General features: G+C 40.4%; 1 protein-coding gene across 4 annotated transcripts in view; it reads right to left on the bottom strand.

The window, feature by feature from the left end:
- Nucleotides 1-25,904, bottom strand: part of cep43 (centrosomal protein 43) — a 112,261-nt gene that overhangs the window by 47,134 nt on the left and 39,223 nt on the right. For all 4 annotated transcript variants that reach the window (XM_043696268.1, XM_043696269.1, XM_043696270.1 and 1 more), the window contains exons 5-11: nt 23,912-24,049; nt 21,457-21,483; nt 19,966-20,022; nt 19,340-19,410; nt 19,189-19,238; nt 15,404-15,465; nt 1,988-2,071 (exon numbers count right to left, since the gene is read on the bottom strand). In XM_043696268.1, coding sequence (XP_043552203.1) covers nt 1,988-2,071; nt 15,404-15,465; nt 19,189-19,238; nt 19,340-19,410; nt 19,966-20,022; nt 21,457-21,483; nt 23,912-24,049 — 489 coding nt within the window. The remainder of the gene's footprint in view (nt 1-1,987; nt 2,072-15,403; nt 15,466-19,188; nt 19,239-19,339; nt 19,411-19,965; nt 20,023-21,456; nt 21,484-23,911; nt 24,050-25,904) is intronic.

The raw sequence follows: 25,904 nt of genomic DNA, 5'->3' as shown, positions 1-25,904 counted from the left end.
AATTGAAAATAATACTCTTAGTGGAGCCTAACCAAAGTCTTATAAAGCTGCAAAATGACATTCTAACATTGTACTCAATTCCACAACCAATAAAGGCAAGTATACCATACCACTCTATTTACTTGCATGGCCACATTCAGGGTGCTATGGGCTTGAACCCCAATATCCATCTGTACATCAAAACTGTTGAGGGTCCTGCCATTAACTGTATACTTTTCCTTAACGTTTAATCTTCCAAAAGCAATACTTCACACGTATCCAGATTAAACTCCATCGGCCATTTCTCTGCCCATATTTGCAACCGATCTATATACCACTGTATCTTCGACAACCTTCTACACTTTCTAAACTCCACCTATCTTTGTATCGTCTGCAAATTTACTAACCCACCCACCTACATTTTCATTCAAGTCATTTATATCACAAAGAGCAAGGTCCCTGTACTGATCCCTGCGGAACACTACTAGTTACAGACTTCCAGCCTAAAAAACATCCTTCCATCACTACCCTCTGTCTTCTATGGGCAAGCCAATTCTGAATCCACATGGCCAAGTCACCGTGGATCCCATGCACCGTAATCTTCAATAGTTGGGTCATGGTTTGGAGGAGATAGGAAGTATTGCTGGCATTCAGGTAGAGTTTAGTATGCTTGACGACAACAGCACCACCCTTAAAATGCTGGATTGATAACAATGCCAGGATCAGACCTGAGACCATACAGTATAGTAAATTCAGAAAGAGTCATGTTAGAATATGTGACAAGAGCAGAGAAATTCAGAAGTTTGATGTTGTGCTCACAGTTCTTGATGAAAAGATTAAAAGCGTACAAGAAACCAAAGGGTGGTGTCTGTGCGGAAGGATAAAATTGCAGATGGGTGAAAGTGTCAATGAAGTGAAAAGGACCCAAAGAAGTGGACACAGAAGCAAAAGCGACAAAAGAAGAGCTCAGCCTCATGTCACATCTGAAATTCGTGAAGGTTGGAGTATAATTGGATAAAATGTAATCCTCTGCTGAGCATAGACTATTTAGCATCAGACAGCAGAAATCTACAAATCAGTAAGTTTGAATTCACCAACATTTAATTAAGAATGGGCTGTACAAATCAACTCACTGATTTGTAGATTTCTGCTGTCTGATCCTAAATAGTCTATGCTCAGCAGAGGATTACATTTTATCCAATTATACTCCAATCTTTTATTTATAGTCAAATCCTAACAATTCTAATCTGCTTGAAACTTAATTTATTTAAATTAAATTGTTGGAAAATTCAAATGTGATTCAAGATGTGATACATCTTGGTGCCACCTAGTGACAGAATATTGCATAATCAATGCCTGCTAATTCAGTCATTTTGTGGTTGTGCTGAGAAAAATTATGTAAATAATGTAATAAAATGGGAACTAACTGGCTGGAAGGAATGAGCAGATAGTTTCAATCAAGCAACTTTGAATTACAAAATTTGATAGTATACAAAAGAATAGGTACATTGTTCTGTCTCATATTATACAAAAATAAAATCTTAATGCTGGAGAAACTCAGCAAGTCTAGCAGCATCTGTAGAGGGGGGAAGCAAAGTTTGTGTTGCAAGCAGTATTCTGCTCGAATATTATGCTGTAACAATTCCTCAGAATCCAAACTAATAATTTTTAAAAAATAAACCACAAAATTCCCACTGTACCTTTAGCTAGTTTGCTTCATTAAAGTTATTTGATAATTTAATTTCTAAATGAGAACAAAAACTGACGAGATCATCAGATTGTAAATGTTGCAAATTGAGTAATTTAAAGGAATATTATGATGACTTTATTCTGTCTATGCCAATTAAGTGAAACGTCTTTACTTCAATAGTACATTTATGTTATTGATGTTGTAAATATCATTTGATTGAAAATCTTGTATGAATGATTATGATGTTTGTGAACAACCATATCAAGAATGTAGGAAACCTGCGTCCAAAGAAATTGCCAAAGTTAACAATACTCTTACCTTGGTCCCTGTATTTAAAGCAGTTTGCCTCCCTTCTGGGAGCTTGCCACGAGACTGTACAGTATCAGTATCATCTTGGACTATCTACCATAGAAACAGACAAAAACAGTTGCAAAGTTGCATTTTTCTTTAAAAACCTGTGTTACAAGAAAATCATGCTATAACAAGCGACAAGATAATGTCTCTATTTTAAAATTCTTTTATAGGAGCTGATAAGTTCAATATGGTGGTAGTGAGCCACCTTCTTGTTCTGCTGCAGTCCATGTAGTGTAGGTACATCTGCACTGCTGTTAGGTGAGGAGTTGGAGAATTTTGAACAGTGATAATGATGGAATAGAGATAAAGTTCCAAGACAAAGGGGTGTAACTTGGAGGACAATTTGGAGGTGGCACTGCTAAGCACCTGCTGCACTTGATGTGGAGGTGCTGGTGTTAGACTGGGGTGGACAAAATCAGAAGTCACATGACACTAGGTTATAGCCCCAACAGGTTTATTTGAAATCACAAGCTTTTGGAGCGCTGCTCCTTCGTCAGGTGAAGTTACTGCACCTGATAAAGAAGCAGCACTCAGAAAGCTTGAGATTTCAAATAAATCTGAAGCACTTGTCATTCTAGGTGATAGGAGCTGCAAGTCTGGAAGGTGCTGTTGAAGGACTATTGACGATTCTTGTCATTATAGCAATTCTTTAAGTACACTAGGAAAATCTCAATAGGTCAAATGGCTTCCTTCTATGATATTGATTTTGTCTCAGTTGTATGGTACACTGAAGGAAAACAAAGACTGTGCATTATAGTAGGATTTTGAAAGTTTGATGACAATTTGTTAATGCTCCTGTTACTGTTTAAGAAGAACAAATTACTGGATTCAATACAGCAAGTGTGGAGATAATAGGGAATACAAAGAGAGGAATATATGGGCAACATTTTTCAGTTGGGGAATTCCCTGCCATGCCACCTGAAGACTCAGACTTAGTTGAGTGTATGTCTAATCACAGCAAACCAATTTAAAGACAATTTGCTGGAGGTGGAACTTTAGAATTCTAATTAGTTAACGAGATATCAACATCTCTGTGGGCCTGCATTTATGCCAATACATAATTGCCCTAGAGATGCTGGTGATGAACTGCCTTCTTGAACTCTAACCCTATTACAGTTTGAAGTGTGGGGACAATCACAGTGCTGTTAGGAAGAAAGATCCAAGATTTTGGCTCATCAACAATTAAAAAAAAACTGTGAAACAGTTTCAAGTCCCAGTTGCCTGCAAATTGGAAGGGAATTTGCGGATGGTGCTGCTCCCAGGTATTTGCTGCCCTTGTCCTTCTAAGAGGTCATAAGTCGGACGATGTTGCTGATGCAGCCTTAGTGAGTTGCTGCAGTGCATCTTTTAGATGACACACATTGCTGCCACTGTGCATCAGCAGTGTTGACAGTGAATGCTTAAGTTGGTAAATGAGATGCCAATCAAATTGACAACTTTAGCTTGGATGGTGTTGAGCTTTTTGAACATTGTTAGAGCCGTACTGCATTCTATAATTCCCTGATTTGTACCTTCCAGATGGTGGACAAGCCTTCGGGTGTAAGGGAGTGAGATACTTGCCACTTTCCTAGCCTCTGACCTGTCTTGTAGCTTCAAGGTCAGGCATATTAGAGTGGGCACAGGACATTCTGAAAGGGGAGGGTGAATAGCAAGCAGTCATGGTCCTTACTTGTGTTAATGGCATAGACAGGAAGAGAGATTACTTCCCTGGAATGAGAATTTAGGAAGTTCAGTACCAAGTTGAAAAGCAGGACCTCTGGGATTGTGATCTTGTGGAACAGGGTGTAAACTTATGTTTGTGAGGCAAGAAATATTAATACACGTTAACATGTGGCTAAAGAGCTGGCGAAAGAAGGAGTGCTTCAGAAATCTGGATCATTGGCATCTCTTCCAAGGCAGAAGGGACCTGTATTAGGTTAGGTCGCACATCAATTTGGCGGAGCACTAATATCCTTGTAGGGAGTTTGTTATTACCACTTAGGAAGGTTTAAAGTATTGTGGCTGGAACAGGGAGGGAACCAGCAAAGTAAGTCAGCAAGTGAAGTGACTGAGGACAAGGTAGAGGTTAAGGTCGAGAGTGTGGTGCTGAGGAAATGCAGGTCAGGCAGCATCCAAGGAGCAGAAGAATCGACATTTCAGTCATAAGCCCTTCATCAGGAATAGGCTTGTGGCCAGGGGAGCTGGGAGATAAATGGGACGGGGGTGGGAGGGGTAGGTAGCTGAGAATGTGATAGATAGATGAAGGTGATAGTTCAGATACAAGGGTGGAGCGGATGGATGGGAAAGGTGTTGGACAGGTCAGGAGGGCAGTGCTAAATTGGAGGCTTGGGACTGAGATAATGTTGGGGGGGGGGAAGGAGAAATAAGGAAACTGGTGAAATCCACATTGATCCCATGTGGTTGCAGGGTCCCAAGGCGGAACAGGAAGCGGTCTTCCTCCAGGCATCAGACGATAAGGGTTTGGCAATGGAGGAGGCCTCAGGACCTGCTTGTCTTTGGCGGAGCAGGAGAGGGAGTTGAAGTGTTCAGCCACGGGGCAGTGGGGTTGGTTGGTGCAGGTGTCCCAGAGATGTTCTCTGAAATGATCATTAAGTTGGCATCTTGTCTCCCGGCTGTAGGGGAGACCACATGGGGTGCAACGGATACAGTAGATGAGATTGGTGGTAAGTAGATGACAGGTAAAGTTCTGTTGGATGTGCGAAGATCCTTTGGGGCCTTGGACGGAGGTGGCAGGAGGATTTAGGTGCAGGTTTTGCATTTCCTGCAGTAGCAGAGGAAGGCACTGGGAGTGGGGTGTGGGCTGATGGGGGTCATGGATCAGACGAGGAATCACGGAGGGAATGGTCTCTCCGGAATGCTAATAGGAGCGAGGAAGGAAAAATATATCTGGTGGCGAAAGTGGCAGAGGATGATGCGATGTATGTGGAGATGTATGTGGTCTGACTACTGCGACCACTAGGACTTATAACAGCACACAAACCAACAGCCACCCTCAGGCAACAACTCACAACACTACCATTATAGGACAAGCCAAACAAAGAACAGCCAGGGAATTCCTAGAAGCATGGCACTCATCCACAAACTCCATCAACAAACACATGACCTGGACCCAATATACCGGCCACTACAGCGGACAGCTGAAACTGACAACTGGAAGCGGCAGGGACAGGCTATAAATGCCGGAGGAAACACCGCGGAAGCGCTTCACAGGAGGCTCCCAATCACTGAGGATGTCACCTAGACAGGGGACGAAACGTTTGCAACAAAAATTTCCAGCTCGGCGAACAGAACTATATCTGCAATAAATGCTGTTAGTTGCAAATCCTATCAGATCGAATGGATCAGTTGGAGACACAGTTAGAGGCAATGAGGAATTTGCAACAGCAACGATATGTGATGGATGGCAGTTATAGGAAGGGGGGAAAAAAAATCGCAGATACAGTCACATAGATAGGTTAAATCCAGGAAAGGCAAGAGAAGTAGGAAGTTAGTGCGGGAGCCTTCTGTGGCTCTCCCCATTTCAAACAAGTATGCTGTTTTGGAAAATGTTGGGCTGATGGATTCTCAGGGCAACGTAGCACAAACAGCCAAGTTTCCGGTATTAAGACTGGCTCTAATGCAACGAGGGGTACATCGGGTTCCAAAATGTCAATTGTGTTAGGGGACTCTCTAGTCCCAGGTACAGACAGACGCTTCTGTGGCCAGCAGCGAAAAATCAGAATGGTGTGTTGCTTCCCTGGTGCCAGGATCAAGGATGTCTCAGAGAGGGTGCAGAATGTTCTCAAGGGGTAGAGAGGCCAGCAAGAGGTTATTGTCCACATTGGAACCACCAACATAGGAAGGGAAAAGATTGAGATTCTGAAGGGAGATTTCAGAGATTTAGGCAGGAATTTAAAAATGAGATCCTCGAGAGTAGTAATATCTGGATTACTCCCAGTGCTACGAGCTAGTGACGGCAGGATTAGGAGGATAGAGCAGGTGAATGCATGGCTGAGGAGCTGATGTATGGGAAAACGACTCACATTTTTGGATCATTGGAATCTCCTTTGGGGTAGAAGTGGCCTGTACAAAAAGGACAGATTGCACCTAAATTGAAGGTGACTAATATACTGGCAGGGCATTTGCTAGAGCTGATTGGGATGATTTAACTAGTAAGGGGGGGACCCAAGGAGATAGTGACGAAAGGGATCAATCTGAGGCTGGTACAGTTGAGAGCAGAAGCGAGTCAAACAGTCAGGGCAGGCAAGGAGAAGGTAGGACTTAGAAATTAAACTGCATTTATTTCAATGCAAGGGGCCTAACGGGGAAGGCAGATGAACTCAGGGCATGGTTAGGAACATGGGACTAGGATATCATAGCAATGGCAGAAACATGGCTCAGGGATGGATAGGACTGGCAGATTAATGTTCCAGGATACAAATGCTACAGGAAAGATAGGCGGGCAACAAAGGAGGGGCACTGGTGATTTTGATAAGGGATAGCATTACAGCTGTACTAAGGGAGGATATTCCTGGAAATACATCCAAGGAAGTTATTTGGGTGGAACTGAGAAATAAGAAAGGGATGATCATCTTATTGGGATTGTATTATAGACCCCCTAATAATCAGAGGGAAATTGAGAAACAAATTTGTAAGGACATCTCAGCTTTTTGTAAGAATAATAGGGTGGTTATGGTAGGAGATTTTAACTTTCCAAATATAGACTGGGACTGCCGTAGTGTTAAGGGTTTAGATTAGATTATATGAGATTACTTACTGTGTGGAAACAGGCCCTTCGGCCCAACAAGTCCACACCGACCCGCCAAAGTGTATAACACCCAGACCCATTCCCCTACATTTACCCCTTCACCTAACACTACGGACAATTTAGCATGGTCAATTCACCGAATCTGCACATTTTTGGATTATGGGAGGAAAGCGGACCACCCGGAGGAAACCCACGCAGACACGGGGAGAATGTGCAAACTCCACACAGAGAGTCGCCTGAGGCGGGAATTGAACCCGGGTCTCTGGTGCTGTGAGGCAGCAGTGCTAACCACTGTGCCACCGTGCCGCCCACTAGATGGAGGTTTAGATGGAGAGGAATTTGTTAAGTGTGTACAAGAAAAGTTTCTGATTCTGTATGTGGATGTACCTACTCGAGAAGAGGCAAAGCTTGACCTCCTCTTGGGAAATAAGGCAGGGGAGGTGACTGAGGTGTCAGTGGGGGAACACTTTGGGGCCAGCGACCATAATTCTATTAGTTTTAAAGTAGTGATGGAAAAGGACAGACCAGATCTAAAAGTTGAAGTTCTAATTTGGAGGAAGACCAATTTTGACTGTATTAGGCAAGAACATTTAAAAGCTAACTGGGGGCAAATGTTCACAGGTAAAGGGACGGCTGGAAAGTGGGAAGCCTTCAGAAATGAGATAACGAGAATCCAGAGAAAGTATTAGGGTGGAAGGAAAGGCTGGTAGGTATAGGAAATCTTGGATCACTAAAGAAGTTGAAGGTTTGGTTAAGAAAAAGAAGGAAGCTTATGTCAGGTATAGACAGGACAGATCGAGTGAATCCTTAGAAAAGTATAAAGGCAGTATGAGTATACTGAAAAGGGAAATCAGGAGGGCAATAAGGGTACATGAAATAACTTTGGAAAATAGAATTAAGGAGAATCCAAAGGGTTTTTACAAATACATTAAGGACAAAAAGTAACTAGGGAGAGAATAGGGCCCCTCTAAGATCAGCAAGGCAACCTTTGTGTGAAGCCGCAGAAAATGGGGGAGATACTAAACGAGTATTTTGCACTAGTGTTTACTGTGGAAAAGGACATGGAAGACATTGAATGTAGGGAAGTAGATGGTGACATCTTGAAAAATGTCCATATTACAAAGGAGCAAGTGCTGAATATCGTGAAACGCATAAAAGTTGATAAATCCCCAGGAGTTGATAAATCCCCAGGACCTGATCAGGTGTACCCTAGAACTTTGTGGGAAGCTAGGGAAGTGATTGCTAGGCCTCTTGCTGAGGTATTTCTATCATCGATAGTCACAGGTGAGGTGTCGGAAGACTGGAGGATGGCAAACATGGTGCCACTATTTAAGAAAGGTGGTAAGGACAAGCCAGGGAACTATAGACCAGTGAGCCTGATATCGGTGGTGGGCAAGTTGTGGGAGGGAATCCTGAAGGGCAGGATGTACATGTATTTGGAAAGGCAAGTACTGATTAGGGCTTTGTGTGTGGGAAATCATGTCTCACAAACTTGATTGAGTTTTTTGAAGAAGTAACAAAGAGGATTGATGAGGGCAGAGCAGTAGATGTGATCAACATGGACTTCAGTAAGGCATTCAACAAGGTTCTCCATGGGAGACTGGTTAGCAAGGTTAGATCTCATGGAATACAGGGAGAACTAGCCCTTTGGATACAGAACTGGCACAAAGGTAGAAGACTGGAGGCCTGTGACCAGTGGAGTGCCACGAGGATTGGTGCTGGATCCACTACTTTTCGTCATTTATAGAAATGATATGGATGTGAGCTTAGGAGGTATATAGTTTGTAAGTTTGCAGATGACACCAAAATTGGAAGTGTAATGGGCAGCAAAGAAGGTTACCTCAGATTACAATGGACTCTTGATCAGATGAACCAATGGGCTGAGGAGTGGCATTTGGAGTTTAATTTAGATAAATGCAAGGTGCTGCATTTTGGGAAAGCAAATCTTAGCAGGACTTATACACTTAATGGTAAGGTCCCAGGAGTGTTGCTGAACAAAGAGACCTTGGATTGCAGGTTCATAGATCTTTGAAAGTAGAGTCGCAGGTAGATAGGATAGTGTAGAAAGTGTTTGGTATACTTTTCTTTATTGGTCAGAATATTGAGTACAGGAGTTGGGAGGTCGTGATGCAGCTGTACAGGACATTGGTACGGCCACTTTTGGAATACTGTGTGCAATTCTGGTCTCCAACCTATCGGAAGGATGTTGTGAAACTTGAAAGAGTTCAGAAAGGATTTACAAAGATGTTGGAGGATTTGAGCTAAAGGAGAGGTTGAATAGGATAGGGCTGGTTTCCCTGGAGCATTGGAGGCTGAGGGGTGACCTTACAGAGGCTTATAAAATCATGAGCGGTATGGATAGGATAAATAGACAAATTTTTTTCCCTGGGGTGGGGGACTCCATAGGTAGAGAGTATAGCTTTAGGGTGAGAGGGGAAGATATAAAAGAGACTTAAGGTGCAACTTTTTCACACAGAGGGTGGTGAGTGTGTGGAATGGACTGCCAGAGGAAGTGGTGGAGGCTAGTACAATTGGAACATTTAAAAGACATCTGGAAGGGTATATGAATAGGAAGGGTTTGGAGGGATATGGACCAGTTGCTGGCAGGTGGGACTAGATTGGGTTGGGCTATATGGTTAGGATGGACGAGTTGGATCAAAGGGTCTGTTTCTGTGCTGTACATCTCTCTGATTCTACCTTGGAGGGCTCATCCAGTGAGGTCATTTGGGTAGAACTCAGGATTAAGAAAGAATATGAAATCAAAATGATGGAGTTACGCTATAGCCTCCTATCAGAGGTACAGGAACAGATATGTAGGCAGATCATGGAAAGATTTAAAAACAACATGGTTGTTGTCATTGATTCTTTTGATATCCTCAATACTGACTGGGACTCCCTTACTGCCAGGGGCTTAGATGAGGCAGAACTTGTTAGATGCATCCAGGAAGACTTCTTAAAACAAAAGGTAGATGGTCCAACTAGGGAAGAGGCAAGGTGTTCAAAGTTTTAGTGAGGGAGCATTTTGGGAACAGTGATCATAATTTTGTAAGATTCAAAATAGTTATGCATACAACTTGGGTGAAAGTGCTAAACTGTGGGAATGATAATTACAATAATATTTGGCAGGAACAGGAGAAATTAGATTGGGGATGGTTTTTTGAGAGTACATCCACAACTGAAATATGGGAGTCTTTTAAAGGCCAGCTGATCAGAGTTTAGGACCAGCATGTTCCTTTGAGGATGGAAGATAAGGCTGGCAAGATTCTGGAACCTTAGATGACAACAGATATTGAAAGTCTAGTCAAAATAAAAAATGAAGCATATGTAAAGGTTTAGCAAACTAAATTCAAACAAGACCTTTCAAGAATATAAGAGGAAGCAGGAAAGAACTACAGCGAGAAATTAGGAGGGCTAAAAGGTTCCACAAAATGTCCCTGGCAAGTAGGATTAACGAGAATCCCTCGGCATTTTATATATATTAGGAGCAAGATGGGTAGCTAGGAAACATTAGCCCGTTCAAGAGCAAAAGAATGAAGAGAAAATTGAACCAGGGAAAGTGGGTGAGGTCCTTAATGAGTGCTTTGTATTGGTATTCTCCAAGGAGGAGATGGATGATATTAAGATTATGAAGGGGTATGTTGATATTTTAGGCAATGTTGATATTAAGGAGGTGGTAGCGTTGGGTGTCTTGGAAATGTTAAGATAGATAAGTTCCCAGGGCCTGGTGGGATCTATCCCAAGATATTAAGGGAGGAGATTGTTGGGGCCACGACAGAGATATTTCTATCCTCTTTAGCCACAGGTGAGGGCCTAGAAAACTGGAGAATAGTTAATGTTATTTCTTTACTTAAGGAGGACAACAAGATAATTCAGGAAATTATAGGCCAGTGAGCCTTGCATCAGTAGTAGAGAAATTATTGGAGAAGATTCTTAGGGGGAGGATTTACTTGCATTTGAAAAAGAATGGGCTTATTAGGGACAGTTAGCATGGGGTTAAGGAGAGTGAGGGAGGTTGTCAAATGATACAGCAGGACATAGATCTGCTGCAAAGTTTGGTGGTGAAATCGCAGATTGAATTTAATCCAAATAAGTAAGAAGCGATGCAATTTAGGGGATCAAACACAAGAGGAAATGGCAGGACACTTAGGAGCATTGATATACAGAGAGATTAGCGAGTTTGGAGATTTGTAGCTCAGGTTGAAGAAGTTCTGCATGTAAGTTTGTTCATTGAGCTGGAAGGTTTGATTTCAGACGTTTTGTCACCACACCAGATAACATCATCAGTGAGCCTCCGGTGAAGCACTGGTGTTATGGCCTGCTTTCTATGTTTTAGGTTTCCTTGGCTTGGTGATGTCATTTCCTGTAATGTCATTTCCAGTTCTTTTTCTCAGAGGTTGATAGATGGGATCCAAATCGACGTGTTTGTTGATAGAGTTCCGGTTGGAATGCCATGCTTCTGAGAATTCTCGTGCATGTCTCTGTTTGGCTTGTCCTAGGATGGATGTATTGTCACAGTCAAAGTGGTGTACTTTATCATCTGTATGTAAGAATACTAGTGATAGTAGGTCATGCCTTTTTGTGGCTAGTTGATGTTCATCTATCCTGGTGGCTAGTTTTCTGCCTGTTTGTCCAATGTAGTGTTTGTCACAGTTCTTGCAAAGTATTTTGTAAATTACATTAGTTTTGCTTGTTGGCTGGATAGGGTCTTTCAAATTCATTAGCTGCTGTTTTAGTGTGTTGGTGGGTTTGTGGGCGACCATGATGCCAAGACGCCTGAGTAGTCTTGCGGTCATTTCAGAGATTATAGCATCCCTACAGTGTGGAAACAGGCACTTCAGCCCAACAAGCCCACACTACCCTCCGAAGAGAATCCCACCCCAAACTCATTCCCTTACCCTACTATACATCTACCCCTAACTAACACGTCCCTGAACACTATGGGCAATTTAGCATGGCCAGTTCACCTAACCCCCTGCACATCTTTGAACTGCGGGAGTAAACTGGAGCACCCAGAGGAAACCCACACAGACATGGGGAGAATGTGCAAACTCCACACAGACAATTGCCCAAGGCTGAAATCGAATCTGCGTCCCTGGTGTTGTGAGGCAGCAGTGTTAACCACTGAGCCACCGTGCAACCCTTTGATGTAGGGGTGAGTGGCTAGAGTTTCTGGACACATTGTATCTACTTGTTTGGGTTTGTTGCTGAGGAATCGACGGACTGTGTTCATTAGGTACCCATTCTTTTTTAATACGCTGTATACCCACAAACGAAGTTGCATTGGAACATAAGTTCAACAAGCCACCACACACTGCAGCATTCAGGAACTACAAAGAGCAGAATAAAACCACCTATACAGCATATGGCATGAAACAGGCCTTTCGGCCCAACATGTCCATGCCACCCAGTTTTCAGAATTAAACTAGTCCTATTTGTTTATCCCATCCACGTACCTGTCCAAATATTAAATGACAAAATTGTAGTCGCTCATTCCAGACACTCATCTCCCTCTTAAAAAACAACTGTCCCTTTTGCATTTCTTCTCTCTTACCTTAAACACATTCCCTTTCGATTTAGATTCCCCTACCATGGGTAAAAGTTGTTGGCTATCTTAGAATTACTGTTATTGTCACATGTATTCATCTATCTTATCTATGCCTCTCATGACTTTGTAGACCTCTATAAAGGTCACCCTTCAACCTCCTACACTCCAATGAAAAAAAGTCCCAGCCTCTCTTTATAACTCAAACTTTCCAGTCCAGGTAACATCCTAGTAAATCTTTATCCACTCTTTAGTAAATGATCCTCCCAGGAAGAGTGATCATTACATGGTGGCATTTCAAATTCAGTTTGAGACAAGAGACTTTGAATCCCACCCAAGTTTTCTGATGTTAAAAAAAAAGAGGTAATTACACAAGCATGGGGACGATTTGGCCCTAGTGAACTGGACAGAAATATGAAAGGTAAAATAGTTGATGCACAGTAGCAGACATTGGAGGAGATATTCAATTCCTTCCAACTAAATATATATTCCAGAGAGACAGATAGGTTCTAAGAAGGTAAAATAGTGCCCATTGCTAAGCAAGGAATTTAATAACAAGACCAAAGAACGAAAGCATACCATATTGCTAAGATCAGTGGCAGGCAGGAGGACTGGGAAACTTTTAAAGACCGACAAAGGGTTACCAAAAAAAAAGAGTAAGAGGTTAATTATGAAAGAAAAGTAATGCAACAAACACTACATTGGACAAACAGGCAGAAAACTAGCCACCAGGATACATGAACACCAACTAGCCACAAAAAGTCACGACCCTCTCTCACTAGTATCCTTATATACGGATGAGGAAAGACACCACTTCGACTGGGACAACACATTCATCTTCGGACAAGCCAAACAAAGAGTAGCACGAGAATTCCTAGAAGCATAGCATTCCAACCGGAACTCTAATCAACAAGCACATCAAGTTAGACCCCATCTAACATCCCCTGAGAAAAGGAACAGGAAGTTAGCTCACCACATCACCAACCCAAAGAAACCCAAACATATAAGTAGAAAGCAGGAATTTTCAACATTGCTTCACCTGAGGCCCACTGAAGATGTTAACTAGTAGGGTAATGAAACGTCAGTGAGCAAACCTACATCCAATATAGTTCTATATATAGTTTTATCTATGTTAATCTCTTAGAGGATGATTCTGGGGAATTAATGACAGGGAACACAGAAATAGCAGACACCAGATCAATATTTTGCCTCAGTTTTCATGGTGGAGGACAATGAAACTTTCAAAAGTAATAGGTAATGCAGAGGTTATAGAAAAGGAGAAACAATTGCCATTGCTCGGAAAAAAAGTACTGAGCAAACTATTGGGAGTAAAGTCAGTCAAGTCCCAGGGCCTGATAATCTACACCACAGGATCTGAAAAGAAATGGGAGAATATAGAGGCTGCATAGATTATAATATTCCAAAATTCATTGGATTTTCTGAAAGGTTCCAATGGATTGGAAAAATACTAACATCTTTCTTCAGAAAGATGCAGAAAACAGAAAGTTATAGATCAGTTGGCTTAGCATCTGTCATTGGGAAATTAATGGAATCTATTATTAATAGAGTAGTAAATGACATCTGGAAAATCCCAATGTAATCCATCGAAATCAGCATGGTTTTACAAAGGGTAAATTGTGTTTAACTAATGTGCTAGAGCTCTTCAAAGATGTAACAAATAAAGTTGATAATTAGGGTCCTGTAGATTTATATATCAGAGACTTCCAGAGACATTTGACAAGTTGCCGCACAAAAATTTAATACACGAGGTAAGGTCACACTAGGTTAGGGATAATATATTAGCTTGGATAGGGGAGTGGCTAACCAGAAACAAAGCAGAGACTCAGGATAAATGGATATTTTTCAGGTTGGCAAGCTGCAACCAGTAGGGTACCACAGAGTTTGGTCCTCAAGCCTGTAACTGAAGATATGATTTCCCATGCACAAAACCATGTTGAATATCCCTAATCAGTAAATGTCTTTCCAAACAAATGTTAAACCTATCTCTCAGAATCCCCTTCAACAAGTTACCTACCAATAACATCAGGGTCGCCAGTCTATCGTTCCGACTTTTTGTTATCACTTTTCTTAAATAATGGCACCACATTAGCCATCCTCAACTCTTTTGGCACTTCACCCATGGCTGTCGATGATACAAATATTTCAGCAAGGGGTCCAGCAATCTCATCCCGAGCTTCCCATAAAGTTCTGGGATTATCTAATCCGGTCCCAGGGATTTATCTACCTTCATGCGTTTGAAGACCTCCAGCACATCCTCCTCTGTAATATGGCCACTTCTCAAATATCACTTTATTTCCCCACATTCCCTAACTTTCATGTCCTTCTTCACGTTAAATACGGATGCAAAATATTTGTTCAGTGTCTCACCAATCTCCCGAGGTTCCACACATAGCATCGTTGGATCCTTGCTGATCCATCAAGGGCCCTATTCTCTCCCCAGTTACTCTTTTACCCTTAAATATATTTGTAGAATCTCTTCGGATTCTCCTTAACCCTACTTGCCAAATCTACCCCACATCACTTTTTTGCCCTCCTGATTTCCCTCAAGTATACTCCTACTGTTCTTACACTCATCTCGAGATTCACTATCTGAACCTAACAAATGCTTCCTTCTTTCTCTTGACCAGAATCACAATTTTTCTAGTCATTTCCGTCTGCTGAGATAATGCCTAAAGTGACCAAAGTAAAACACAGCATTAATAGAATCTTTTGACTGCTTCTTCTACAATTTTACTTCATTATGGGGGGTTAGGAAAAATTTGAATGTACTCTTCAAATGAATGCACATATCTGTTTACTTCAGAATCTCAAATGTAAATTTTTGCTTAGAAGATTGTTTAGGTTCATTGGCATTTTTTTTAGTCCAAGCATGAATTTTTGAAGTCTCTAAAGGACAGTGGACTGTTTTTAGAAATCAGAACAACTAGTTATAGAATTCCAGAATTCAGAGTTTAGAAGATTTCTGACTGCATGTTTCTTTTTTCAAATCTCAGTATGCATGATGGAAAAGGGAGTTTTTTTCTCAAACAAATACATCATTATTATTTTTAATTACAAAAATTTGTCTTACCACGCTTCTGCACTGGACGAACAATCTTTTGTACATTCCCAGAAACTCATCAAAATCAACCACTAATTCAACAAACAAGAAATAAAGCAAATCACTTTAAATCTTAACTGGATAAATAGTAATTTTAAAATATTTTTGATATGCGACCTGCTGACAAATCTAATATTGTATCAAGTGAATGACAAAGCACTATAATAACTTTCTTCATTGCCATTTCTTGCTTGCTGAGGTTAGTTATCCTGCTGATTTCCTTATCTACACTGTTGTAATTGCCCCTGGCTGAATATGACAAAATGGCTATTAGAAGTTTTCTTTTTAACTGTCACAGACAAAAATAAATAGCTGATGTAGCATTTCATATTGCTCAAATCATGGCCTTCATAGACAAACAAAATGCTGGAGTCTTAGTAAGATGGGACTAGAATGTAAACAGTAAGGCTCTGTTAAGGCAGCTCACGTGAAAACCATCTGATTTGAGATTTCTGATTTTTGTATGAAGTAGAAAAGGGAAGCTTGATCCACCTGAGATGAGGCTTTTAAAACAAAACTACATATTAGAATTGACACATTTGTACAAGGATAGAAGTTTAAATTTATTAGATATTGGGGAACTAAATTTCTGAAGGCAGTTAGCCTTGGATGAAGATACCAATTTCAACAAACACTCTTGAAGAAATTGTTTTCGCTCATCAGCAAGATTAGGACACAGTGGCTCAGTGGTTAGCACTGCTGCATCATGGAGCCAGGGACCCTGGTTCGATTCGACTCTTGGGCAACTGTCTGTGTGAGGTTTGCATGCCCTCCCAGTGTTTGCATGGGTTTCTTCCAAGTACTCCAGTTTCCTTCCACAGTCCAAAGATGTGCAGGTTAGGTGGATTGGCAATGCTAAATTGCCACTTAGTGTCTAGGGATGTGCAGGCTAAGTGGATTAGCCATGGGAAATGAAGGTTTATAGGAATATGATAGTGAGGGGGGGGGGGGCTGTTGTAGGTCTGGGTGGGATGCTCTTCAGAGGGTTGGTGTGGACTCCATGGGCTGAATGAGGTAAAATCCTGATGAAGGGCTTTTGCCCGAAACGTCGATTTCGCTGCTCCTTGGATGCTGCCTGAACTGCTGTGCTCTTCCAGCACCACTAATCCATGGGTTGAATGGCCTGCTTCCAATCTGCAGGGATTCTATATAGAACTAAGAGACAAATAACATGGCAAGGGGGGCAGAAACAAATTTTTGAAATAGGGTCACTATGACCTTGAGTGAATAAACAACCCCTGCTTTGCAAGTCAGTTAGGAGGGGAAGTTGTTAACGAAATTGTTAGTTCTGTCACAGAATCATAGTATTAGGTTTAATTATGTATAATTTTATTAATAACTTTATATTAGAGCTGATATTATAAATATTATAATAATTGGTAGAAATTAACATCATTTTTAATCTTCAGTACTAAGATCAGCAAGGGATATGAATTGCATGACCGAATTTGAAAATTCATTAGTAATAACGAAATACATGATGTGGCTGGCAAATGTCCAGGAAGGGACATAACAATCGATGTTGGAATGTGGTCGATAATCTTAGGAGCCCAAGGACAGGTAATAGGGAGTCTGGCAAACATCGCAAGATGCTGGGATGACCCAAGATGGATCATGAAATTGTCCATCATTGAACGTGAATTCACAGGATTAGTTCACAGGACATCACAAGCACTGATGTCAATGTTGCATGTAACTATTGTAATGCAGTACATACAAATATTCTGTACTTTACTGGGAAAGGTAGACATGAAAAAATGTGTTGCTGGAAAAGCGCAGCAGGTAGGCAGCATCCAAGGAGCAGGTGAATCGATGTTTCGGGCATAAGCCCTTCTTCAGGAAAGGTAGACTGTCACTGACCTGTGACCTGAACTGTAATTAAGAGGGCAACTGGGCCCTATGTGAAAGCCAAACTCAGAGCAGTCTCTGACCTTTCCCAACTTGTGGTAAAGGAGCTTCAAATAAAGATCAATTTGTTCTACTGAACATGGGACTCAAGACTCCTTCAATATATACCCCAATTTTTCTTTTAAACTGGACCAAACATCCCCCAATCTTCTTGATCATAGCAAGATGTATTTACATACCTAAGTATTATCACATAACCCATTCCCTACAGAGAGCAACCATCTTGTCATTCTTACAAACTCTTCAGAATCAGCCAGATCTTTCAATGTCAACAATGATGAACATCAAAACTTTTGTTGTTGTGAATCAGAATCCCAGCAAGTCCTAAACCACACAAACATATAATAATTATCCAAGAAGTCTAAACTTCTGAGAGGCAGTTTTGCACTACCTGGTAACCTCCAAATATGCTCCCGAATTAGACTCAGTATCAGAAACTTCCCAAGCAACACTTGTTCTCGAGTTTTCCACTTTCAAAACACCGGGCATCGGTGTTTTGTTTTCTCTCTCCTTCACAGAAAGAGCGGGAGCAGCAGAGGAAGTGACCTCCAAATATGCTCCCGAATTAGACTCAGTATCAGAAACTTCCCAAGCAACACTTGTTCTCGAGTTTTCCACTTTCAATTACTGACCTATATTAGAAATTTATAGCAAAGCCCCTTCCTTGGTGTCAAGTCCTGGAGTGGGACTCTAACAGAAAGCTTCTGGTTAAGAGGCAGGTATGCCACTAAATGTATATGATAAGAGGGATTTTGGTGTCCTTTTATACTAATCACAGAAAGTTAGCAGTTGAAACTTTATTGCTGGAACAGCACAGCAGGTCAGGCAGCATCCAGGGAACAGGAGATTCGACGTTTCGGGCACAGGCCCTTCTTCAGGAATGATTCCTGAAGAAGGGCCTGTGCCCGAAACATCGAATCTCCTGTTCCCTGGATGCTGCCTGACCTGCTGTGCTGTTCCAGCAATAAAGTTTCAACTTTGATCTCCAGCATCTGCAGACCTCACTTTCTCCACAGAAAGTTAGCACACCTGTCTAGCATCAACTCTGCAAGGTAAACATTACATTAACTTTTCCCATGAGGTTTAAGGATTTATTATGTCGGTGAAGCATTTTTTTTAATATAGCATCATTACGTAAGTTATTGTTGGAGGAACAAAGAAATCTTTCTGCAATTATATTGGGATTTTGAGAGACCAAGAGTATTGCGCAAAATTTTTACCTAAAGTAGTATTCTTCCTTTGAAAAAGACAGAACAATGGTTTCCTAGATTTACTGCTTATATGAGAAGGCTGTCCCATGAATGAAGGTTAAGTAGAATTGCCCTATATTCTCCAGAATTTTACAAAAATGAAGGGTTACTTCAATGAAAAACAAAAGGTCACACAGGGTTTGACAAAATAAATGCTGAAAATGTTTCCCATTGAACTTGGGGCGATGGTCTCATTAACGAGCATGTTTAAGACTGCGATCAATAGATCTTTTGAAAGCGCCATTGGAAGTCAAAAGAATATAGGAAGAAAGTAGAGTTAACAGAGATACTCAGGCGTAATACAGAATGGGCCAGCAGTTAGAGCCGCCAAATATTCTACTCCTAATTTCTCTCATTCTTTATGAAACTGCACGTTATGGATTTATCAAATGATTACCAAGACAGGAAAGTTCCCTTTTTGTTGAAGTATGAATGTCAAAGTAGAATGAATCTTCAGAGGTACATCTAACAATATTAGTAATATAATAAACACACTAGAAAGATTAAACATTAATTTTACTGGGATCAGATTACAAAATTCCAATTACTTCAGCAGCCTTAAATGTATTTTAAAAGCTTATTGTCAAATATACTTACCATTATTAAAAGCTTTAAATTCGTCATTTACATATCTGTCCAGCATATTCCTATCAGTGAAACAAATTACGGTTACAATGGTTAAAATGCAACAAAAATCAAGGTTTGAAACAAAGTGCAATTCCAAAGTAAACAGTGAAAACTAACTTACTTGTGAAAGTGAGGAAAGAGGTCTATGAATAGTTCCTTCAGTTCTTCTTTGCTTATCTCACCATTTTTGTCCTAAAATCAAGGCAAGCCATGGACTTTTTAAGACATTAGATCAAACGCACATTTCCAAATTTTTGATGAACAGAGAACACTCCCAAAAGATTCATATTCCTTGCCTGTACACTAACTGAGCTAAATCTAGTATTTAATTGAATATTGAAAAAACAGAACTCAAAAGGATTCTCCTGAAATCATAGAAAATATCACTCCTCATGATTTCTTGCATTGAGTCTGTGTATTAAAGTTCAAGTTCATAAAATCATTTGTTATGGGCCTGAGATTTTCTGACATGCTCACCTGGCGAGCAATCACAAGCAGTGATTAAAAAATAGATTCTTTTATTTTCATGTTGTACTATATTTTTATATTTGATTGTTTGTGTAATTAAAATGTGTAAATTTACACCATTCATAAAAATAGATTTTTATGGCAATAGTGGTAAAACTTCAACCTCACAAATCAATGCATAACAAAAGGGCATCAAAATACGTATGAAATTGCAATATACACAAAACGCAGCACATATTTACAATCTAATTTAAACTGGCAGGAAAAGTTAAAACTCACTTTATCATAAAATTCAAACTTTTTCTTGGCTTCTGCTATATGTTTTGCTGACAACTCCTGGAAAACCAAAGTCACAATCAGCTTTTAACCAAAATGAGGAAAAATATTTGAATTGCTACACAGTTTCAAATTTAAATTAGGCAGCAAAATATTTACCATCCCTCTGTTACGTTTTGTTGCACACTAAAACAATGTCAACAATTTCAAGTTTCTGAGAAATTGTGATACTGGAGTAACATTAGTTCATGCAGCTATGGTAGGCTCTCATAATGTGCATAAACAAGACATACAAGAAGCCATTCAGCCCATCCAGCTTGCACCGGCTCCTTCAAATAAACAGATGAACCATTCAAATCATTTTCATATTTCTGCAAACGTTTTCTCCATTAAGTAGCTATCCAAAATCCCTTTGAAGGCTATTAGTGAATCTATATTCACGTATCAGATAGACTGATTCAATTCCAAAATGCTCTTGTTAAAATAAAGTATTTCCACATATCACAAATGGTCATCAACTTTAGTCACTGGAAATAGTCACGTGCCCATCCATGCCACCAGCCCATTTGTTGCCCCATTGAAATCTATTACTATCTCCCTTAAGTTCTGTCTCATTCACAAATTTCAACACTGTGCTTGTAACTCTAAGTCACTCCAAGCTTTGCTCACTACTTACGTTCCCCACATCCCCCTCACTCTGTCATTCCTCACTCACCCATTCTGCACCCCAACAGCAGTCACCAAATCCAATCCTGCTTTCAGTTCCATCTTGGTTATTTAATTCCACCGGTATCCAGAGACAATGGGTGAGAAAGCCGGATTAAAAGAATAAAGAAGTTACTAAAAATATTCAGCATTGAGCTCAAGGCAGATCTTGAGGAGCCTGTATTCATCTTGTAATGACACAGGTGTGGTTTACTGGAGTTGTACTACATCTGCAGCTTTCAACTCTTCTACAGTGACGAGAATAACTTCCCTCTGCAGCCTACAAAAATGTTAAGAATGTCATTTTTAAAATAGTCAGTGAGGAATCCCTCTGCTTTGCTGGTGACGTCAAGATCTATGCACTCTCTCACTTTCTACCAGTAAAATTTCACAATTCTCAGAAAATACCTGCTAATTGCTTCATTTAAATCTGAATTAGTTTCCCAGTGCTGCTGGTGGTTTGTCACTAGCATGTTGAACTACCTCCCAGGATATAAAAGAGGAATTAGAACATGTTAGCATTCCCAGTCATGCATTTTCTAATTTTCCTCATCCACATCCCCTCACTGTTTGCATCTCAGATATGCCTCTAATTCAATGACCTGGTAAAATGACAAAAAAAAAACTCCCACTGGATCACTTATTGAAAAGCTACTAAATTTGTATCTCAAAATAATTATTCAGGTTGAGAATAGAAAGAAGACCACATTGGGATGTACATCCCAGTAACCTGTAGGAAACAATAAATTATCACAAGTCATTCAAAGTGAGGCATAAATTATTTAGTACCTTAGGAACATAATTGAGTGAGTCACCCTGCAATAAAAAGAGCACATCATTATTGTGATATTCTTATGAACTCCCCACCACCAACTTTGTGTTAATGTCCTGCAAATACATTTAGTTTCTTTTTAGAAATTACTTTTAAAAGTGTTACATTTAAAATTGCTTTTCAATTTGTGCTTTGAATATTGAATCTTAAAATGTAATATCTTAAGCATTCAAAATTATACAGAACTGTATACTTTTCCTTATCATGTTAGACAGAAACAACAGTAGTGATGATTTCTGGCTTGTAAACAGAATGTTATTTTAACATTTAAATACTTATTCAAGCAGTTATCCTGGGAGCCTTCAGAATAGAGATACCTCCAACAAGTTTACTGATTTTCCCAAATTATAAAATAGTAGACTAACTCAGGAGTAAATGATGAGCTCTAATTTGCCTCAGCATCATGGAAAGAAGAGCAGAGTTGAAAAATCAGCCAGCATTGTCATTACTAATCCGTACTTATCAACTTCTAATTCTGACAACTAAGAAATGGACCAAAAAAATTTTAACATCAATTTTAAAAGGAATTTTGTCCTTGTTTATTTCTTGAGTACAAAATTAATTGGGGTATAATAATGAAAGTTAGGTATGAGAAAAAGTACAGGTATAAATAAGTTAACAGAAGTTAAAACAGCTATATCTGACTGACAAACTTCTTTGAAAGGGGTAGAAACTATATGACAGTGCCGCAACATACGTAGTTCTGGACTGTCTGAAAGCTTTTAAAAAAAGAGGTCTTACATGATCATATAGCATAAAAACAGGCCCATTGGTCCAACATGTCTACGCTGACCAAATTACAACAATCCCATTTATCTGCACTTCATCCATCACCTACTATACTCTGGTTAAGTGCTCATCCAGATACTTCTTCAATGTTGCAAGTGTATCTGCCTCTGCCACCCTCTCAGGCAGCATGTACCATTTGTCTACTATTAGCGGGTGAAAAAAAACTTTCTCAGATCTCCTCTAAACCACTTACTCTTCACCTTAAATTTATGCACTCTGGTCTTAGACACATCTGCTATGGGGAAAAGATTATTATCGACCCTATGCTTCTCAAACTCGCACACATCATTTAATACCTCCCCCGCTCCAAAGAAAACAAATCCAGCCTCCTCATAACTGAGACTTTCCATAACAGACAACATCCCACTGAATTTTCTCTGCACTGAACAGGGTGTAAATCACGTCCTTCCAGTAGTGTGGTGACTAAAATTACACATATATGCAATCTATGACCTAACCAATGGTTTATAAAATTGTAACAAGACTTCCTTGCTCCTATATTCTATGTCCCTGCTAATGAAGTAATTGAGCAACACTAATAAACCATGCCACTTGAGGATAGATCACATGAATGGTTATCATAATGGAATAGAACTACACCCAATGACGTAAAAACAGAAAGTACTGGAAACATTTAGCAAGTCTGGCTGCAATTGCAGAGAAAGCAAAAGAATTAAAAATTTCAGATTAATGATCTTTCACATGGCCTATTAAAGCAGATGCTATAAATCTGAAATAGTGCAGAATTGAAATATTGAAAGAAAATCAAAACCCATGGACAGTGTGTTGCAAAACCAACTCTTAACACGAACATACAGGGGTTACATTCAGACAGTGGCTCGGCATGAGGCATTCAACATCGTCCAACTGCTCTCATGAGATAATAGTGCAGGGAAATGTCATTACCTGCTACTACCTGGAGCAATCAAGAGATTGATCACTTGATATTATAGTATTGAAACATGCCATTGTTATTAGAACAACAGATGTTGCAGAGAAACTCAGCAAGTCTGACAGCATCTGTAGGAAGAAAACAGAGATAACATTTCGAGTCTAGTGACTCTTCATCAGAAAGCCTATAAACAAAACTGCACAGATTTGCTCGTTGTGCTTCCCACACGATGACCATCCTTCCCTCGCACAACATTGGTTTAACATTGGTGGCTGCAAGATGAGAACCTCCAGTGGCAATTAATCACTTTGCAGCATCAGCTGGCAATGTGACAGGTAGTCTGTCCGCAGGACCCAGACTTAATTGGAGTGCAGAGAGGTACAACTGGCTCCTCAGCAAGTTCAATAGCTTATTTGTTTGTTTTATTTAATAAAAAATTGTGGGCAGCTTTCAGATTTTCATGCCTACATTGCCTCAAAGTTGAACCTGAAGTAGTGACACTGGATCACTAACCTGACATTATTATGCCATATTCTATGCATACTGAAGGCTGGCAGTTGCGGGTGCACGTGATAGTGGCCCTCACAATTTATGGCTGTAAAATCCACTTCGTCACTGATAAACAATTCTCTATCAATCAAAATTACTTTTTGAAAATAGCACCAAAGGCAACAGCTAAGGAAATAAGCATATTACTTATATAATAGAAGATAAATATTCAAAGTACTTACGTCAGAGGGGCAAGTGCCTTTTTCTTTTTGTTGACCGTTTCTTATCACCTCCAACAATAATGGTACTCCCTTCAAATCAGCTCCTTCAGGAATTCCTAGTTCCCTTGCAAGATTATCTCGCCCATCAAGTCCAGTGAACTAAGTACAAAACAAAGCAACCAATAGAAACTGAAGACTTGATAATTTGCAAATATCATAAATCATGTTGACAGGCATGGTGAATGCACTTTTTGGAAACAGTGGCATAATCCAGAGGCGCAGGACAATACACTGGATATATAAGTCAAATCCTACCATGGCAGCATGTGGAATTTAAGTTTAGCATGACAATGCTGTGACTTTGAGAAGTTATTTTGTCCATTTTCTTTTAAAAGGAAATTTTAAGGCAGAGGTCCTAGTGAAAACCATAAAGTGAACAGCTTGGGGGGCCTTGGCTTGGTTTTAAAAGTTGGAACAATAAGAGCAGCCTTCTAACAGACCAGAATTTCTAGTTTTTTTTAAAGTTTAGCTTTAAGCTGTTGGTGCCGAATTCTCAAAAGGGCAGAAGCTGCTGGGGTTTTGAAGTCGTAGAAGCTATCCTTTCTCAGCCACAGCAAGATGTTGGAGTGTCTCGCTGCTGCTGGGTTCGTGACGATGCTGCACCTTTAACAAAATTAGTTTGTTCTTGGCTTTTTTCTCCCCCAGAGTGGTCACAAAGACACAGCTTCTGGGGTGTCGAGTTTTTAAGGGTTTTAGGGCCAATTTGATTATGGCTTCAGGCAAAAAGATTTTTAAGTTTTAAACAAACACTTTTACAATAAAAGGGGAGCAGCCAGTACTCCCAGCTCAGCTTTTCTTTACTTTAGCAGTCTGGCTGTTCAGAGCAAGCAGTTTGTTTTGAGGCTGCTGGTCAAAGAAAGAGCTACATGGCAGAAGGTGTTCCACTGTGAATCCCTCTGTGACAGAAATCTATTTTTCTGAATTTGCCTATTTGCCAAGGGTGTGTTTATAGGATGTTACTATATTGGAACAGTTAGTTAGGTATAGTTACTGTCTATTATTCTGTTAAGTTTTCCAATACAGTTAAGTTAGTCTAAGTTCTTTCTTCGTATTTTAACTATCGTGTTTAAATAAACTGTATTTGCTTAATGTCAAGTAGTCTGACCAGTCACATTACACTCAAGAAGCTTGACATCATCCAGGACAAAGCAGCCCACTTGATTGGCACTGCATCCACTCCCTCCACCACTGACACTCAGGAGCAGCAGTGTATACTATCCACAAGATGCACTGCAGAAATTCACAAAAGATCCTGAGGCAGCACTCTCCAAACCCAGGACCACTTCTATTTAGAAGGACAAGGGCAGCAGATATATGGGAACACCACCACCTTCAAGTTCCCCTCCAAAACACTCACCATCCTGACTTGGAAATCTATCATCGTTCCTTCACTGTCAGTGGGTCAGAATCCTAGAATTCCTTCCCTAATTCCCTCCTTCCCTGTGTGTGGAGTCAGAGGAGATAGGGGAAGCACTAAATGAATACTTTCTGTCAGTATTCACACTAGAAAAAGACAATGTGGTCTAGTGGTACTGAGGTGAAAGTGAGGTCTGCAGATGCTGGAGATCAGAGCTGAAAATGTGTTGCTGGAAAAGCGCAGCAGGTCAGGCAGCATCCAGGGAACAAGAGAATCGACGTTTCGGGCATAAGCCCTTCTTCAGGAATGAGGAAAGTTTGTCCAGCAGGCTAAGATATTCCTCTCCGCCCACCTTGTCTCAGTCAAATCCATCGAACTTAGCACCGTCTTCCTAACCTGCAATCTTCTTCCTGACCTCTCCGCCCCCACCCCAGTCTGACCTATCACCCTCACCTTGACCTCTTTCCACCTATCACATTTCCGACGCCCCTCCCCCAAGTCCCTCCCCCCTACCTTTTATCTTAGCCTGCTGGACAAACCTTCCTCATTCCTGAAGAAGGGCTTATGCCCGAAACGTCGATTCTCCTGTTCCCTGGA

This window comes from Chiloscyllium plagiosum, chromosome 9 (assembly GCF_004010195.1).
Source record: "Chiloscyllium plagiosum isolate BGI_BamShark_2017 chromosome 9, ASM401019v2, whole genome shotgun sequence".
NCBI lineage: Eukaryota > Metazoa > Chordata > Chondrichthyes > Orectolobiformes > Hemiscylliidae > Chiloscyllium > Chiloscyllium plagiosum.
Note: the sequence above shows the minus strand (reverse complement) of the source record. Positions and strands in the feature narration are given on the sequence as shown.